This window comes from Mustelus asterias, chromosome 6 (genome assembly GCF_964213995.1).
Source record: "Mustelus asterias chromosome 6, sMusAst1.hap1.1, whole genome shotgun sequence".
Classification (NCBI taxonomy): domain Eukaryota; kingdom Metazoa; phylum Chordata; class Chondrichthyes; order Carcharhiniformes; family Triakidae; genus Mustelus; species Mustelus asterias.
In genome coordinates, this window is record NC_135806.1 from 61572306 (window position 1) to 61589611 (window position 17306).

Sequence of the window (17306 nt, forward strand, 5' to 3'; positions counted from 1 at the left end):
CAATTTGTCTATTTGAGCAGTGTACCAATATCTTGCAGGTTTCCTGAAAGTGAGGTATATTGAGAGTGAAGATGGAAGATTAAGGACAGTAATATTTTAATCTCCGATACAAACTGGAAGTGGATTTTGAGGGCAGTTACTACATAATGAGTTTTACATCTTTCTTTTACAGTATGCTTTACTGTTTTGGGAACTATTCAATAATTATGTGATAGTCAACTTGCAAGCAGGAGTTAATGTTAAATTGAGGTGTTGTGATCCCTGTGGAGATCAACAAATTAGCCAAATTTACCGAACAATCCCAATGAAAACCAATGGACAAGATTTCACGTTTTTACAACCTTTACTTCACTTAAACCAGAATGAACAAAAATAAATCTTGTGGATTTTATTAGGCAGGCCACTCAACACCAATGGGCAAGAACAAACTTCATCACAAGGTCCCCAAAACCTTTCGGGAAGTCTTCTGACCTTACCACCCCCACCTCCCTGAAGGAGTGACTCCCCATTGGTCCATTACCATGAATCCCACCACGGGTACTCAATTGCTTGACATAGAATCATTTAGTTGCAACGGTCAAGATGGAGTTCAGTCCATTGGGATGGATGAACCAACATGGGTTGATGGCCCTGTTCAAATATAATTCTCTTACTAACTCTGCTTTCTGGATGACAGAAAAGAGGTGGTTATTTTTTCTTTTACATACTTAAAAGATGCCCCTTTTTTCAGCAAACACTGAATATAACCACATCTGATGAAGCTTATACTTAGTGCATTAATATGCAGAATACTTTAGGATTGTTCAAGGGTGCAATTTAGTCTTGTTTTGGATGAAAATCATTAATCTGAATCACTTATTTCATAATTATTACCTGGTGTACAAGCATCAGTGTATTTTTAATATTGATGCAAGCTCTTTGTTTGGTCATTTGCTATTTTTTCACTCCCACACTGGCGGTTTTGAAGCCAAGAAGACTAGTAAAATCCAGCTGGTGGTCTGCCCATTACCTGCCAATTAATAGTTACTCAAGAACTTCCTCTCGTCCATGCCTAGTGGATAACCCAGCAGCTTTAGCTGCGTGGGCTGGTGTTGAGCAAAGGGGGATACTTCCTTTGCAGGTTGTCTGTGCCCATTGGGGATCCCTCCTTCTCTCAGGTCATACTTTCCCCATTATCCTCCCTGCCTGGCCTCTTTCACCCAGCCCCTCATCCCCCCATAACTTTTCATTGGGGCCTGCCAGCTTGGCCCCGACGATACCCCAGGCTTGCCCCCTGTCCGGGCCCCTCTTATCAGGACTGCCTGCAGTCCCAGCAGTGGCCACCACCCCCAGCTGGCACTGTTGGGACTACAGATCTACCGCCCATCTACTTGGCTGGCAGCTCACTAAGATGCTACTTCCTCCTGAGATGGGGCTGGAGTCTCACCTTAAAGCAATAAATTGCTGGGGAGCAGCCATCTGATGCCCTATAGGATTGAACTCCACATTGTTGTGAATGTCTGACGTCAAAATTGCAAGTGGTGATAATACTCTAAACAGAATTCTGAAGGTAAAAAACTGAAAAGTAAAAATACAAGCGTAGAAAGTGACACCAAAAATGTGTCTGGGCTGTGAGCAATTTTCAAAATCAATGATGGGAAGGATTATTTTTGAGATGCAAATACTCTTTGAGTCGTCTGTCCACGAAGAAAAGTGGCCTCATTGAATGAACACAAATTAAGTGCAAGGATACTCCTCAAATGCTAACTTAATATTACTCTGTTTTTGGCCATGTTTATTGGGGCCACAAAGGATCCATTATTAAAAAGATAAAGTCACCATATTCCCAGATGACCGTAGGCTGCCCTCACCCTCAAAAGGTAGAGCTGACTGGTGGTGATTTAACCCGAGGATCGCCACACCCCTTGCAAGAGGCAAGGTTTAAAAGCTGGGCCTTCATGAATAACCTCAGCCGGTACAGAAGTTGAACCCATGCTGTTGTCATGGCTTTGCATCACTAACCAGCTGTACAGCCAACTGATCTAAACTGATACAGTAACACCAAACACTTCATCACAGACGTGAGATGATTTCCACATTGGAAATCTGTTGAGCAGCAAGTTTGTGTTAAAATATTATCATGTTACTTAGTACCACCTCTGTGCTTTCAAACCCATACAAGCTTTCCTATTTACTATTTTGTGTGGCATTCATTTTATTGCTCAGTTGCAATTTCATTTTGCTTCATTATATTTATCACCTCGTGTCAGAAGTCAATTGGAGAACACATTGAAAAAGCAGATGCCAGCAAACTGTGTCATGGGGCAGAATTTTACAGGCCGTCACCAGCAGGTTTGCAGGTGGGGGATGCATAAATTCCTTGGGTGGTATTTCCACTGCCCTTCTGCCCTCCCGTGACCTGTCCAGAATTTTATGAGGAGCAAATGAGTTTTAGGGCAGCCCTCCAGCACTTTCGGTGGTGCTGTGACTATAGAGCTGCTGGACAATCATTGGCTGGTAACTTTCTAAACATGGCATATAGGAGCAGTAGTAGGCCATTTGGCCCTTCGAGCCTGCTCCATCATTCATTATGATCATGGCTGATCATCCAGCTCAGTAGCCTGATCCCACCCCCCCATATCTTTTGGCCCCCATTTGCCCCAAGAACTAAATCTAACTCCTTCTTCAAAACATACAATGTTTTGGCCTCAACTGCTTTTTATGGTAGTGAATTCCACAGATTCATCACACTCCTGGGTGAAGAAATTTCTCCTCGTCTCAAGCGGGACTATCTGCCTGAGTAAGGGGCAGAAAGCTCTCCTCCAGCTAGTTAATGCTGCTCGAAGCATCAAATGGTTGTGGGGCATTCCTGGTCAGCGGTGTTGTGCTCCCCACTGACTTCTCTGGTGGTGGGGCAGGAATCCCTGCTGTTGGATAAACTGTCCATTAAGCAGTTGGATGTGGGATCTTTCTTGTTTTCCTTTATTAAGAGCAAGACTACACAGGTTAGCTAGCTTGGAGAAGGGGAAATGGGTGACTGAGGCCATTTTGGATTCCTTTGAGAATGCACTGATAAAGGCCTGAAGCAAGTCACCTGCATTTCCTGTCCACTTGGCTCTAATATGATGTCGAGCACAGAGATATTACAAAAAGACAAACTGTTTGGAATGTTTAATTGGTGTGTGACTGAACCTTCACACATTAACAATAAAGAGTCCTTTATCATTGTAAACTGGCTATAATGAAGCAGGTCTAAAATACAAACATAACAGCCTGTATTTAAAACACCTTTTAAATACAAAAATGTTTTAAGATGCTTACCTGAAGAGCAGGCGGAAAGGAGAATTAAAAACCAGAAATCGAGGAGTGGATGCTGAACATGGCCAGAGTTAAGAGAGGTTACCTGAAGCTTAGCCAAAAACATGGGTTTTGGGAAGATCTTTTTAAAGGGACGAGTGAGAGATGCACAAGATAAAAACAGAAACAATCTGGCCGCATCTGTGGACAGACAAACACATTTCGCCTCAATATCCCAGCATCAGGAACATTAACCCTGTTTCTCTCTCCATAGATGCTGTCAGATCTGCTGAGTCTTTCCAGCATTTTCTTCTGTTATTTAAGATTTCCAGCATTTGCAATGTTGACTTTTGTGGAGACATGATAAAGATTCGCAAGAGAGCTTCAAAGAGTAAAAGTTTTAAAGTAAAGTTTGTTTATTAATCACACGTGGGCTTACATTAACACTGCAATGAAGTTACTGTGAAAATCCCCTAGTCGCCACACTCCAGCACCTGTTCGGGTACACTGAGGGAGAATTTAGCATGGCCAATGCACCTAATCAGCACGTCTTTCGGATTTGGATGGCTTTTTTTTACCATTCCACAATTGACGCCAAGTTGGTCACAGTAAATTCAAATTACTGCCATTACTTTGGAATCCACCCTGTAATTTAAACTATGTAGATTTGAAAAAGGCAAAATAAAAGCAGTAAGACATCTCGCACCAGGTTAAAGGTTTATTTGGTAGCATGAGCTTTTGGAGCGCTGCCCTTTCATCAGGTGAGTGGAGAGTTTGGTTCACAAACAGGGTGTATTTAGACACAGACTTAATTACAAGATAATGTTTGGAATGCGAGTCTTAACAGGTAATCAAGTCTTTACAGGTGCAGACAATGCGAGTGGAGAGAGGGTTAAGCACAGGTTAAAGAGATGTGAATTGTCTCAAGCCAGGACAGTTAGTAAGATTTTGCAAGCTTAGGCAGGTAGTGTGACATGAATGCAAGATTCTGGTTGAAGTCATCCACGTGTGTGCGGAACTTGGCTATCAGTTTCTACTCGGCGATTCTGCATTGTCATGTGTCTTGAAGGCCGCCTTAGAACGCTTATCTGAAGATCAGAGGCTGAATGCCCTTGACTGTTGAAGTGTCTTGGCACTCTACACCAGCATCCCCCATGACAACGGCATTGCTGCAACTGCCTCAGTACTAAACGCCGACAAATGCCAATCTCCAGATGTAATTCTACAACTCATCTGCTTCATCCTGGAGCACAACGCCTTCACCTTCAACAACCAGTTCTTCATCCAGACATACAGAACAGCCAAGGGGACCAAATTCGCACCTCACAATATGCCAACATCTTCATGCACAGGTTCAAACAAGACCTCTTCACCACACAGGGCCTTCAACCGACGCTATACACTAGATACATCGATGACATTTTCTTCCTTTGGACTCACGGCGAACAATCACTGAAACAGCTACATGATGACATCAACAAGTTCCATTTCTCCATCAGACTCATCATAGACTACTCTCCAGAATCAGTTGCATTCTTGGACACATGCATCTCCATCAAGGACAGTCACCTCAGCGCATCACTGTACCGCAAGCTCACAGATAACCTCACGATGTTCCACTTCTCCAGCTTCCACCCTAAACAAGTTAAAGAAGCCATCCCCTACGGACAAGCCCTCCATGTACACAGGATCTGCTCAGATGAGGAGGAATGCAACAGACACCTACAGACGCTGAAAGACGCCCTCGTAAGAACAGGATATGGCGCTTGACTCATCAATTGACAGTTCCGACATGCCACAGCGAAAAACTGCACTAACCACCTCAGAAGACAAACACGGGACACGGTGGACAGAGTACCCGTCGTTGTCCAGTAATTCCCCAGAGCGGAGAAGCTATGACATCATCTTTGGAGTCTTCAGCATGTCATCGATGAAGACAAACGTCTCGCCAGGCCATCCCCACACCCCCACTACTTGCCTTCAAATAACTGCGCAACCTCAAACAGACCATTGTTTGCAGCAAACTACCCAGCCTTCAGGAGAACAGTGACCACGACACCACACAACCCTGCCACAGCAACCTTTGCAAGACGTGCCGGATCATTGACACGAATGCCATCATCCTGCATGAGAACACCATTCACCAGGTACATGGTACATATTCTTGCAACTCGGCCAATGCTGTCTCCCTGATACGCTGCAGGAAAGGATGCCCCGTGGCATGGTACATTGGCGAGACCATGCAGACGCTATGACAACGGATGAATGGATACCGCTCGACGATCACCAGGCAGGAATGTTCCCTTCCTGTTGGGGAACACTTCAGCAGTCAAGGGCATTCAGCCTCCGATCTTCAGGTAAGCGTTCTCCAAGGCGGCCTTCAAGACGCACAACAACACCGAATCGCCGAGCAGAAACTGATAGCCAAGTTCCGCACACATGAGGACGGCCTCAACCGGGATCTTGAGTTCATATCACACTATCTGTAACCCTCACACTTGCCTGGGCTTGCAAAATCTTACTAACTGTCCTGGCTTGAGACAATTCAGACCTCTTTAACCTGTGCTTAACCCACTCTCTCCTCACGTTGTCTGCACCTGTAAAGACTTGATTACCTGTTAAGACTCGTATTCGAACCATTATCTTGTAATTAAGTTTGTGTCTATATATGCCCTGTTTGTGAACCCAACTTTCCACTCACCTGATGAAGAGGCAGCGCTCCGAAAGCTCGTGCTACCAAATAAACCTGTTGGTGTTGTGAGACTTCTTACTGTGCCTACCCCAGTCCAACGCTGGCATCTCTTATATCTCAAAATAAAAGCAGACAATTATTTGAAGTCATCATTTGCAATCTAAACTGCACATAGTGTCAACTTTCTCCATACTATTGTGGTCTTCTTGTCTTTCCTACATGTAATTGGTGTGATTCTACCTATTCATTTAGTTTATTTTGAAAAATGTATTAAATGTTCTGATTTTATTTATTCCTTTCTCCATAGTACAATGATAACGATGATCACTGCACTAATAAAAATGAACTGACCCAAGGTGATAAACTTCGGGTATTGAAGAGTAGAAGACCTGCCAGAGCTGTAACCACTGGATCAATGAAGTGAGTATCTTTTAGGAAAAGTATTGCTGTCAAAAATAGACATTTGTATCTGATGACTTGTGGCCAGAAATTCCGTAGAAAAGTTTGAGTTTTTACTTTTTGGATGAGCGATTGCCCTTTTATCCAGATTAAGGATGTTGTTTCGAGAGAGTAGAATCATTGCTATTTTGGATACTCAGGGTTTACATCAGTTACTGCTGGGTTGTCAAGAATAACAAGTAAGGTGCCTTAGTATTAATCTCAGGAACCTCTCTACTGCACTGTGGATTGCTCCATATCCCACACCAGTCATCACTGCCACCTTTCAAATGAGTGCCAGGTTGACTGAGCAATTTTGTGCTGGAATCCCAAAGTTGTTGAGAACTCGGTTGAATTTTGCCCAAAACCATTTTTGTGGTCCTTAAAACAAGCGCAGGAGGAATTTTCCATTCTATCAGTCAGGGCTGATGGAATCTAGTCTGAAATGGGAGAACCGTGTTGCTAATCTACTGCAACATTCAGCCTCCAGGCTTGTGATTATTGCCGTGAAATCTATTTTGTATTTTTGGCTGTGGCCTCTTTAAAGCCATCTAAACTGAATGTTGCCCCTTATTTGAAAAAAACATTATGGCAATCTTAAATGTACTTTGTGCTTAGATGGAATAAAGAAGGAAACAATTTAAAAATAACGAAACAAACCTTCGGTGCAAAAGCCACAAATCTAGAGATTGGGTCCTTTTGTTGGGTCTCGTTGTCCGACATTGGAATGAAAATAAATACTGATGTATGCAGAAAATATGTACTCTCATTTTAATATTAATATGATGCATGAAACTGATGCTTCAGTGCGTGTGTGACCACTGTTATAGCTGTATGTCAGATTTTCTTGTAGATGGCTTAGTGTCTTGCTGTGACGTTGATTACGATTGCTGCACATACAGTTGCTGAAATATGATGTATTAATGTTCTAACAGAATTGCTAGAAAAGTGTCCAGCATAGTTAGTGTTTTTTTTAAAGTATGGCAGTGTGTCTTCCCTTCCTTTTTCTTTGCCTATCCTCTCCTCCTCAATCTGATTGGAATGACACTGTGAAGTGCAGATGAATGGATGCTGGCAGCAATCGTACTTTTCTCAGTATTGATGTGTTTCATGAGTTATGCAAACTGTAAAGGTTGATAGGTTAATGAATGATTCTATTCTCAGCTGTAGCCCACATGAATTGAAATTACTAGATAGCAATTTGGAGCAGGAGCCCTGACTCAATTTTCCATCTTTTCTTTTTCTCATGCCCTCCTCTCACAGGACATTAAAGCTAGTTATAATAACCCACTGCCAAGAGCTAAATCAGCATTATAGCATAGGAACAGGCTGGACAGCCCATCAAGTATGTCTCTTTTCCATTACACATCCTCTATGGTCCGACCCTTCTGCTCCCTCACCAGATACAAGTCAATCTTTTTTTTTCAAGCAGTTATCTAATTCCCCTTTGAAGAAATGCAATTTCTTTGCTTTGCTTGCTTCAACAATGTATTATTTGTCCATATTCTGACTAATCTCTAACTTTCTCTCTCATTCTTTTTGTGGCCTTTTGTTGCTGTTTCAGAAACAGATACTTAACTCCTTTATTGGGGCCATATTGAGTTAAGGGGGGAGCAGCAGGGGTGGAAAGGAAAGAGAATATTCTAAAATTAATTTGTTAAAATATTTGGGCATCATATTCATGAAGGCTGGTGATGCAATTGATGAACTAATGACATGGATAGCATAACAGCAGCAATTTGCAATTACATAGCACTCCTAAGATTGTAAACTATTCCATGGCACTTCACAGGAGCCTTTGGAATAACTTAAAGGAGAGAAGAGAGATGGAGATGCCGTGGAAGAATTCTACAGCTTAAGGCATCAGAGTTTTGGATGAATTCGAGTTTACAAAGGGTGGAAGTCCAGGAGGGCATTGGAATTATCAAGTCAGGAATTAACAAATGCATAGGTGAGGGTGTCAGTGGCAGATGAGCAAGGGAAGGGGTGGAGACGCAATGGATTGGAAGTGCAAATGGACAATTTCAGTGATGGGGGGGTTAAGGGCTCAGAATCTCAGCTCGGGATCAAATAAGATGCCAAGCTCTGTGAATGGCCTGGTGGTGGCCAGGGAATGGGAAGCTGTTGGTCCCTGCCACAAGCGCCTTTTCCAAGCCACCAAGAACAATGGCTTTGATCTTCCCAATATTTAATTGGAGGAATTTGCTGCTCATTCAGTACTGGATATGGGGCAAGTAGTAAGAAAATTGGAGTCAGTGGAGGAGTCAACAGAGGTGGTAGTGAGGTAGAACTGGGTGCTATTGGTTTTCAAATATACTCTGGCAGGATGTTGCTGAGGGGCAGCATTTGGATAAGAAATAGCAATGGACCAAGGAAAGGGGTCTTCAGAGATAACAATATGGGAAGAGAAGCCATTGTACATGATTACCTGGCTACATCTGGATAGATAAAGATGGAACCAGCCAAGGGAAGTCCCACATAGTTGGACAACAGAAGAGGTGTGGAGGACCATGAAACATAAATCATGTGTGAACTAGACAATGTTGAACTTAAAAATTCATAATGAAATAATAGTTAGGAAGTTTTTTTTTGTTTAAAGGGTAGTAAAGGGTAGTAGGTTTTTCACATATGGTACTATTGACATGGAAGGTTTAAATGGATTCATGAGGTAATTGAATACACTTGCAAAGAGAGGATGTAAAGGAATGTTATGAAAAAGTGGGTAAATTAGGCTACTTTTTCTGACACGGTAGACTTGATGGACCTAAAGGTATCATAGGGGTGGCACAGTGGTTAGCACTGTTGCCTCACAGCACCAGGGAACCGGGTTCAATTCCGGCCTCGTGTCATGTGGAGTTTGCACATTCTTCCTGTTTCTGCATGGGTTTCCTCCGGGTGCTCCGGTTTCCTCCCACAGTCCAAAGATGTGCGGGTTAGGTTGATTGGCCATGCTAAATTGACCATAGTCGGGGGATTAGCAGGGTAAATATGTGGGGTTGCGGGAATAGGGCCTGGGTGGGATTGTGGTTGGTGTGGGCTTGATGGGCCGAATGGCCTCCTTCTGCACTGTAGGGATTCTATGATAACCCTATTAACTTAAACAAATGAAATAATGGGCAGGATTCTCCAGTCTCATCCATGGCAGGACCCATTGTGAGAGAGAACAGAAAATTTGGCATTCCAGCCAAAACTCCCCCTCGGCGGCATCGGAAAATTTCAGCTGCGAACAGGGATGGAAGGTTTCCAATATATTGAGTGCTTGTTTTGTCACATTATTTCTGGTTCGGAAGTATCCTGTTTGGTATAGCTTAGTGAGAGGTTTTTCTTTCATTGTGGTGCAATCATTTGACTTCCAAGCGCCTTCTACTATGTCCAAGTTCCAGTTTTGCAAAGTGCTCTTTAGTGGGTGTGATTTATTGTGAAGTTGCAACCCTGGTGAGCCGGTAGACTATTGAAAGCCAGGACTGGTGCAGTGGCTGGTGTTGACCAACAATGACTTTTGTGAAACTGGAGTGAAGTCAGGTATTTTTACTATTTTCCCATTTCCATCCCAGTTTATTTAATGCCTGTTTCTGAGTTCTAATGGTCACGTAAATATTAAATTCTACACTTTTCACTTCTTTCCCCCACCAGCCATACTGTTGCTGCTTTCTGGCATCAGTTAACTTAAGAACAGCACTTCTCTACAACTAAGGCTAATAATGTAATACATCAACAGAAGATTGGCTTCTTGTTAAATTAATTCCACCCGAGATGGAATACTCTGCTGCCATGCAGTAAATACTATCTAAGTAGCATCAGCATGAGGGTAGGGGTAACTCATGAACATGTTTAAAATGTCACACACTCTATTTGGGTTGGGTCCAAGCTTTTACCTGTTGCTTTATTGGATGTGTATGGACGTATAACCAGAAAGAACAATATTGTCAGTCCCAAGGAATCAAATGTATTTTTTCACTCCTGGGTCAGTTATAATTGGTATCAATAATACTGATTATACACCAGTATAATCTTTATGTTATTAACATCAGAACCTTTGGGGCGTGTTTCTGATTTAGTTTAGTGCAAATTAGACTGTAAATGTGCAAATTTGTGCTGTAAAACCTCATGTCTCATAAGAAGAGTTGAAATTTTGCCACAAATTTGAATTGCAATCCTTATAAATTTGTTTAGGTAGGAACTTTTCATTCTTTGATGGGACTTAGTTTGAAGAGTTGTATTGGAGATCAAACAGCAGTGTAATTAAACTGTTGCACCTACTACTCTGTGCACCTGGAGATAACTTGTGATTCTGGCTTCTTGCTCTTCATGTGCCTAACAAAAAACTTAATTCCAATAGGCAATTTAAATTTATGATGATTTTGTCCATTGCATGCATCTCAGATTAACGTCTACACAATTATCCAGTTTGGTTCTGGATTCTGGGGAATATTTTTTACTGTATCTCTATCACTGCTGATAGCAGTCACACCAATTATTTATGCTGCAGGACAAATTTTCTGGCTATTCAGATCATGATTTACTAAAGCAATCAGACACCGATTGTAGTCATTCCAAAGATCATAAGAAGTTTTGCTTAGAACTTGTTAAACTTGCAGGCCCTTTTCCAAAATAACACATCATCTTGAAGATCAACTAAATCTTGACCTGAATGCATAATGTTTATATATAAAAGTATTTATTTATCCACTGGGCCCAATTACCTGATTAGTCAAAACTTGTCTTTATCCAAGTTTTAAGCCTCAAGTATTATGCTTGCATTTTGCTACAGAACTGAAGTACAGGAAAATTTAAGGAGCGTTTTCACCACTAAATAAAACAGCTATTTAGAAATAGAGCTCAGGAACAAGGCAACTTGTACTCCTGTCACTCATCCCTCTTGAAATGGCTTCTTGACCTTTGTATGAGACATGTCCTTCTGGAAAGTAAACCAAATGTTTAGAAGGGGCCTATTAATCTATACATTGCAACAGAGCTGTGTGTTGTGTTGCGTAACCTTTCTGTAGTTGTGCCCAATGTTATATTAGATATTTCACCCATAATCACAAAAGCCTGAGATCTTCAATTCACCCATGACTGTAGAATATAAAACTTGTGCCTTAACCATTAAGTTGTCTCCTATATTTCTCAACTCGGACTAATTTAAGATGTGTTTGAAGACAATTTATTCTTGGTTATTTTAGAAGAACATCAAATTCCATTACAAACCTGTATTTGCATCATTGTAAAAAAATATCTGGAATTAAAAATCTACTGATGACCATGAAACCATTGTCGATTGTTAGAAAAACCCATCTGGTTCACTCATGTCCTTAAGGGAAGAAAATCTGCCATCCTTACCTGGTCTGCCCTACAAGTGATTCCAGAGCCACATCAATGTGGTTGACTTTCAACTGCCCTCTGAACAAGGGCAACTAGGGATGGGCAATAAAATGCCCAGTGACACCGTGAATGAATTTTTAAAAAAATGTTTAACTAATTAATTGTGCATTGCTAAGTGTTTTTTTTCTGGAACATCATTGATTTCTGAATATAGCCGGAGAGACTATCAGTCTGAGCACACTGCTTACTTCAAAGGCCATGAACCCTGGAAATACACTCTAAAATAATCCACACCTCGAGCCAAGCTGTTCCAGTACAGCCGTCAGATCAGATAGCAACAATGTGAAAAATTGTCCTGCTATGTCCTGTCCACAAAAAGTAGGACAAATCCAATTTGGCTAATTACCAGCCAATCATTCCCCACACAATCATCAGCAAAGTAATAAAAGGTGTCAATGAAAATGCCATCTGTGGTATTTAATCACCAGTAACCTGCTCCCTAAGCATTTGAGTCCACCAGAACCACTGGGCATTATAATCTTGCTCCAAACATGGACTATTGAGCTGAACTCCAGAACTGAAGAGAGAGAGAAAACCCTTGACATCAAGGCAGTGTTTGACTGAGTGTGGCAGCAAGAGGCCTAGAATAATTGAAGTCAATAGGAATCGAGGGGAATACTTTCCACTGATTGGAATCATACCCTGCACAAGTGAAGATGATTACAGCTGTTCCAGGAAAATCATCTAAGCTCCAGGACATCACTGCAGGAGTTCCTCAGGGTAGTTAGTGTCCGAGGTCCAACTATCTTTAGTTGTTTCGTCAGTGACCTTCCCTCCATCGCAATGTCAGAAGCACTGATGATTGCTGTATTATATTCCATTCACAACTCCTCCTCAGATAATGAAGCTGTCTGTGCTCCCTTGCAGCAAGACCTGGATAGCATTCAGTCTTGGTCTGATAAGTGGAAAGTCACTTCTATGCCACACCTGCAAGGCATGATGATCCTTAACTGGAGAAAGTCTAACCATCTTTCCTTGACACCAAATGGCATTGCCATCATCAAATTAGGGGGTCATGGTAGTACAGTGGTAAGCACTGCTGCCTCACAGCTCTGGGGACCCAGGTTCAATTCCAGCCTTGGTTGGCTGTATGGAGTTTGCACCTTCTCCCCGTGTCTGCGTGGGTTTCCTCCGGGTGCTCCGGTTTCCTTCCACATTCCAAAGATTGGTCTTGCTAAGTTGCCCCTTAGTGTCAGGGGATTAGTCAGGTAAATATATGGGGTTATAAGAATAGGGCCTGGGTGGGATTCTATGATTTGCTGGGATCCCTCATCATTGAGAATGGGGATATTTGGTGTGTCTCTTCATTCTTAGTTAATTATCCACCATTCACAACTGGATGTGGCAGGACTGCAGAGCTTGGTTCAGATTGTTTTTTTGTGGGGAGGGGGCTTAGCTCTGTCTATTGTGTGCCGCTTAGCTTTTTGGCACACAAGTAGCTCTGCAGTGTGGCATCACTAGTTTGACACCTTGTTTTCAGGTATGCTTGGTGCTGCTCCTGCCATGCCATCCTGCACTCTACTTAGATCCAGTTTGGTTGATATGCTGGGCCGTGAAGTAGCAGATTGCGGTTAAATAGAATTCTGCTGTTGCCGACGGCGCACCTTGTGGATGCCCAGATTTGACTTTTTCCAAATCTATCCCATTTGGCCTCGTGGTAGTGCCACACAACGCAGTGGAGGATATCCTCAATGTGATGACAAAACTTTATCTTCACGAGCTGTGCGATGGTCACTCCTACCAATACCTTTGTAAACAGATGCACCTATGGTAGGTAGACTGGTGAGGGCAAGGTCAAGTAAGTTTTTCCTTCTTGTTGGTTCCCTCATCACCTGCCATATACCAAGTCTAGCAGTTATGTCCTTCACTGACCGAGCTGGCTGAGTCCCAATGGTGCTACTGAGTCACTCTTATCACTGGACATTGCAATCCTCCACAAAGTATACACTCTGTGCCTTTGCCACTATCGGTGCATCTTCAAATTAGTGTTCAACATGGAGGAAGTACAGATTGATCAGTTGGGGCGGCGGGGGGGGGGGGGGGGGGTGTGAGGTAGGCGGGGTGGTGCTGTAGGCAGTGATCAGCAGGAGATTTGCTTTGACCTGATGCCATGAAACTTCAAGGGGTCCTGCATCAGTGCTAAGGACTCCCGGAGCAACTCCTTCCTGACTGTGTACCACTCTGCCACCACCTCTGGTGGGTCTGTCCTGCTGGTGGGATAGAACATACCCAAGGAGGGTGATAGTGGTGTTTAGGAGCATGGTTTCTGTGGATAAGTCTGTGAGTATGAGTTAAGCTGTCACTTGACTAGTCTGTGGGACAGCTCTCCAAATTTTGGCACAAGCTCCCAAATGTAGTAAGGAGGACTTTGCAGGATCGACATGGCTTGCTTTGCCATTGTTGGATCCTAGGTTGATATGGGTGGTCAGTCCTGTTTGATTCCTTTTAGGCTTTGTAGCAATTTGACACAACTGAGTGGCTTACTATGGCAGCACTCTGCCATTTAGAAGATGCACTGCAGGAACCCGTCCAGATTCCTCTGACAGTACATTGCCGACCCACAAGTCCAGCCACCTAGAAGGACAAGGACAGCAGATGCATGGGAACACCTCCACCTGGAAGTTCTCCTCCAAACTACACACTCTCCTGATGTGGAAATATATCCGTGTTCTTTCACTGCCACTGGGTCGAACTCCCTCCCTGATAGCACTGTGGGTGTACCTATAGCCACGTGGACAGCAGTGGTTCAAGAAGGCAGCTCACACCGTAAGGGCAATTAGGGATGGGCAACAAATGCCTTCCTAGCCAGCAACACCCACATCCCATGAATATTTTAAAAAAGCCAACAACATTGTTGTGGTTCTAGAGTCGCATGTAGGCCAGACCAGGCAAGGACAGCTGATTTTCTTCCCTAAAGTTCATTAGTGAACCAGATGGGTTTTTATGACAATCCGCAATGGTTTCATGATTACCATTACTGAACTGAATTTTCAATTCCAGATTTATTAATGACATTTAAATTCCACCCAACTGTGGTGGGATTTTAACCCATGTTCCCAGAGCGTAAGCCTGGGTTTTTGGATTTCTAGTGCAGTGACATTGCCACTACACCACCACCTCCCTATTGATAGATAGCTAGATATAGATTGCTCCGGATTACTGCCTTTACTTCAGCTGTTGTGAGGCCTTCTTTTGAGTTGTTCCTTGGACTTTTGTTCTTGCATATCCCTGAATAAGTGCAGTTAAAGCTAACTCTTTCATAATTTACTTCAGCTTCTTCATAATTAAATTATTTTTGGTATGGTGTTTCCAGAATCCTTTTTGGTGTAACCCGGTGTAAGTGATATTGGCCATAGCTTGGTTAATATTGGCATAATGGAGCAAACGACTGCTTTGACTTCTGGTTGACACATGCATCAGCTTCTAATGTGCTGCATTGTCATCACTGTCGAGAAAGATCTGTGTAAATAGCACCTGTGTGACACCTGATAGAACACTGGCATAAGGTCTTTCGACTTCTACCAGATGAGTTGGCAGAATCAATATGGCTATAGTATGGTACAACTTGATCCTTCCAGGCACACTGGTTCTAGTTTTAGAAGAAGAATGCTTCTCTGCTGAGCTGCATCTCATATTAGCTTGTACAACAGGAAGGAAATATCAGTGTCTTCTGGGTCACATGTATATCCATCAGCCAAAGCTTTGGAGAGTTGAAAAGTTCACCTTGGGGGAGGCAGGACCACAGAGTGAAGGGTCCCAGTCTGATGCCAGTACAGCCCCAAACTGAAACTGGCTGTGAATGTTGCTGATGTAACAGATGTGGTATGAATCTGCAGGTGAGTCTTTGCTGTCAGTACTTAGCCTCAGTGTTGAAGGAATCCGGCATTTACATCTACTGAATTTCATAGATCCATCATCTTTAGAAGGATGCTGAATCAAATCATGGATGTCCTTTGGTTGAGGCAGTATTCAGTTGCAGGACTAATTTAAATCCAATTATTGGGTGTTCAATAAATAGGCTATCAGGAGGTCATCTAAGAGTGGCCTCAAGATCTAAGCGATGAGAAATTTGTTGTGGGTTCTAAGACAACCAGATTAGTAGCTCAAAATGATCATCTCCAGGCAGGGGATCTTTCTGTTTTTGTGTTTACCTATTTGAAGCATAGATTATTCAGATTTGAATAGGTAAAATTAGTGTGTCTTGTTATTGGCTGAACAGGACTTGGATCTCAACCAAAGCATTCATTAGGCTTTCAGCATCCTCCATGGGGTAGATTAACTGTCTTGGATGCGCCATCTCTCTTTCCTCTGTCAGCTTCTATCTGCGCATCAATCCTCAGACCTCCAAATGCTGGCTCTTCAGAGAAATCTAACTTAGTGGAATAAGAATTCAAGACATAGGTGCTTTATATTGGAATTTAGGACAGCAGAGGAATTATTAATTCCTGTTGGTGCTAGGATCATAGCTTTCATAGATCCATCATCTTTGGAAGAATGCTGAATCAAATCATGGAAAATGACATGTAGAAATGTTGCCATATGGGTGTTTTCTGAAGTCAGTGAGAATCCTTATTGCTGCCTTGGAACAGATGTTAGAGAGGCACTCTAACTTCATGATTCATGAAAAAAAATTCTGTAAAGCCTGGAAAAGTGCAAAAAGTATTTACAAGGATGATACCTGACCTGAGGGGTTACAATCATGTGGAATGGGTTAACAGGCTGAGAACGCTTTTTCAGAAAATATAAGACTTAAGGAGTGATCTAATCATTGTCCTTTAAAAATTATGAAGTGATGTTAGCGTAGATTTAGAGAAAATTGTTTCAATTGTGGGGGGAATCCCAACCAAAGGGTTATTAATATAAAACAAATCATAAACCCAGTGAAGATTTGAGGAGGAACTGGTAGAGTGGTTAGATTGTGGAATTTGTTTACAAAATGAAGTAGTTGAGACAAATTGCTAGCTTCCCTGTAATGTTCATGACAGAGAAAGGAATAGAAGGATATGCTGATAGGGTTAGGTGAAGTAGGGTGGGGGAAAGACCTGGGGGAGGTCCAGCGAGCAGGTTTCAAAGTTACTAATGCTGCTTGAGACTGATTTCTCCAGCCTAAGACTCAAGGGAGCAACCCAGACTGTGTCTTGCACACAGCAGATTGGAAGAAGGCTCCTTGAACCATGTATGCCACAAGCGTTAACATGATTCCTAAGAACTTGTGTTAATGATGTGTAAAGGCTTTTTTGATTATCAAAGTTCATCCCCTTGTACCTCTCCCTATCCAGCCCATGGAGAACACATTCTTAATTTGTATCTAGAGGTTAAAGTTGTCAAAGACTAAATAATCCCTTTCTCGATGATTAAATGTTTTGTATCTCTCCTGTAGAAACATTTTGCATGGCACCTGGCTTGTGCTTTTGTTCCAGAATTTACAGCTTTACAGCAGTTACTTTGCCAATGTCATTTTAGCTTAAATTTTCTGCTCTTCCATTTGCATTTTTTGTTCATCTTTTTTCCCCTTCTA

The 17306-nt window shown here is 42.4% G+C and overlaps 1 protein-coding gene across 3 annotated transcripts in view; it reads left to right on the plus strand.

The window, feature by feature from the left end:
• Window positions 1–17306, plus strand: part of LOC144494890 (dual specificity protein phosphatase CDC14A-like) — a 125932-nt gene that overhangs the window by 81053 nt on the left and 27573 nt on the right. For all 3 annotated transcript variants that reach the window (XR_013498170.1, XM_078214399.1, XM_078214400.1), the window contains exon 12: window positions 6276–6388. Coding sequence is in view for 2 of the 3 variants with exons in the window: in XM_078214399.1 (XP_078070525.1) it covers window positions 6276–6388 (113 nt within the window). In the remaining variant the exon portion in view is untranslated. The remainder of the gene's footprint in view (window positions 1–6275; window positions 6389–17306) is intronic.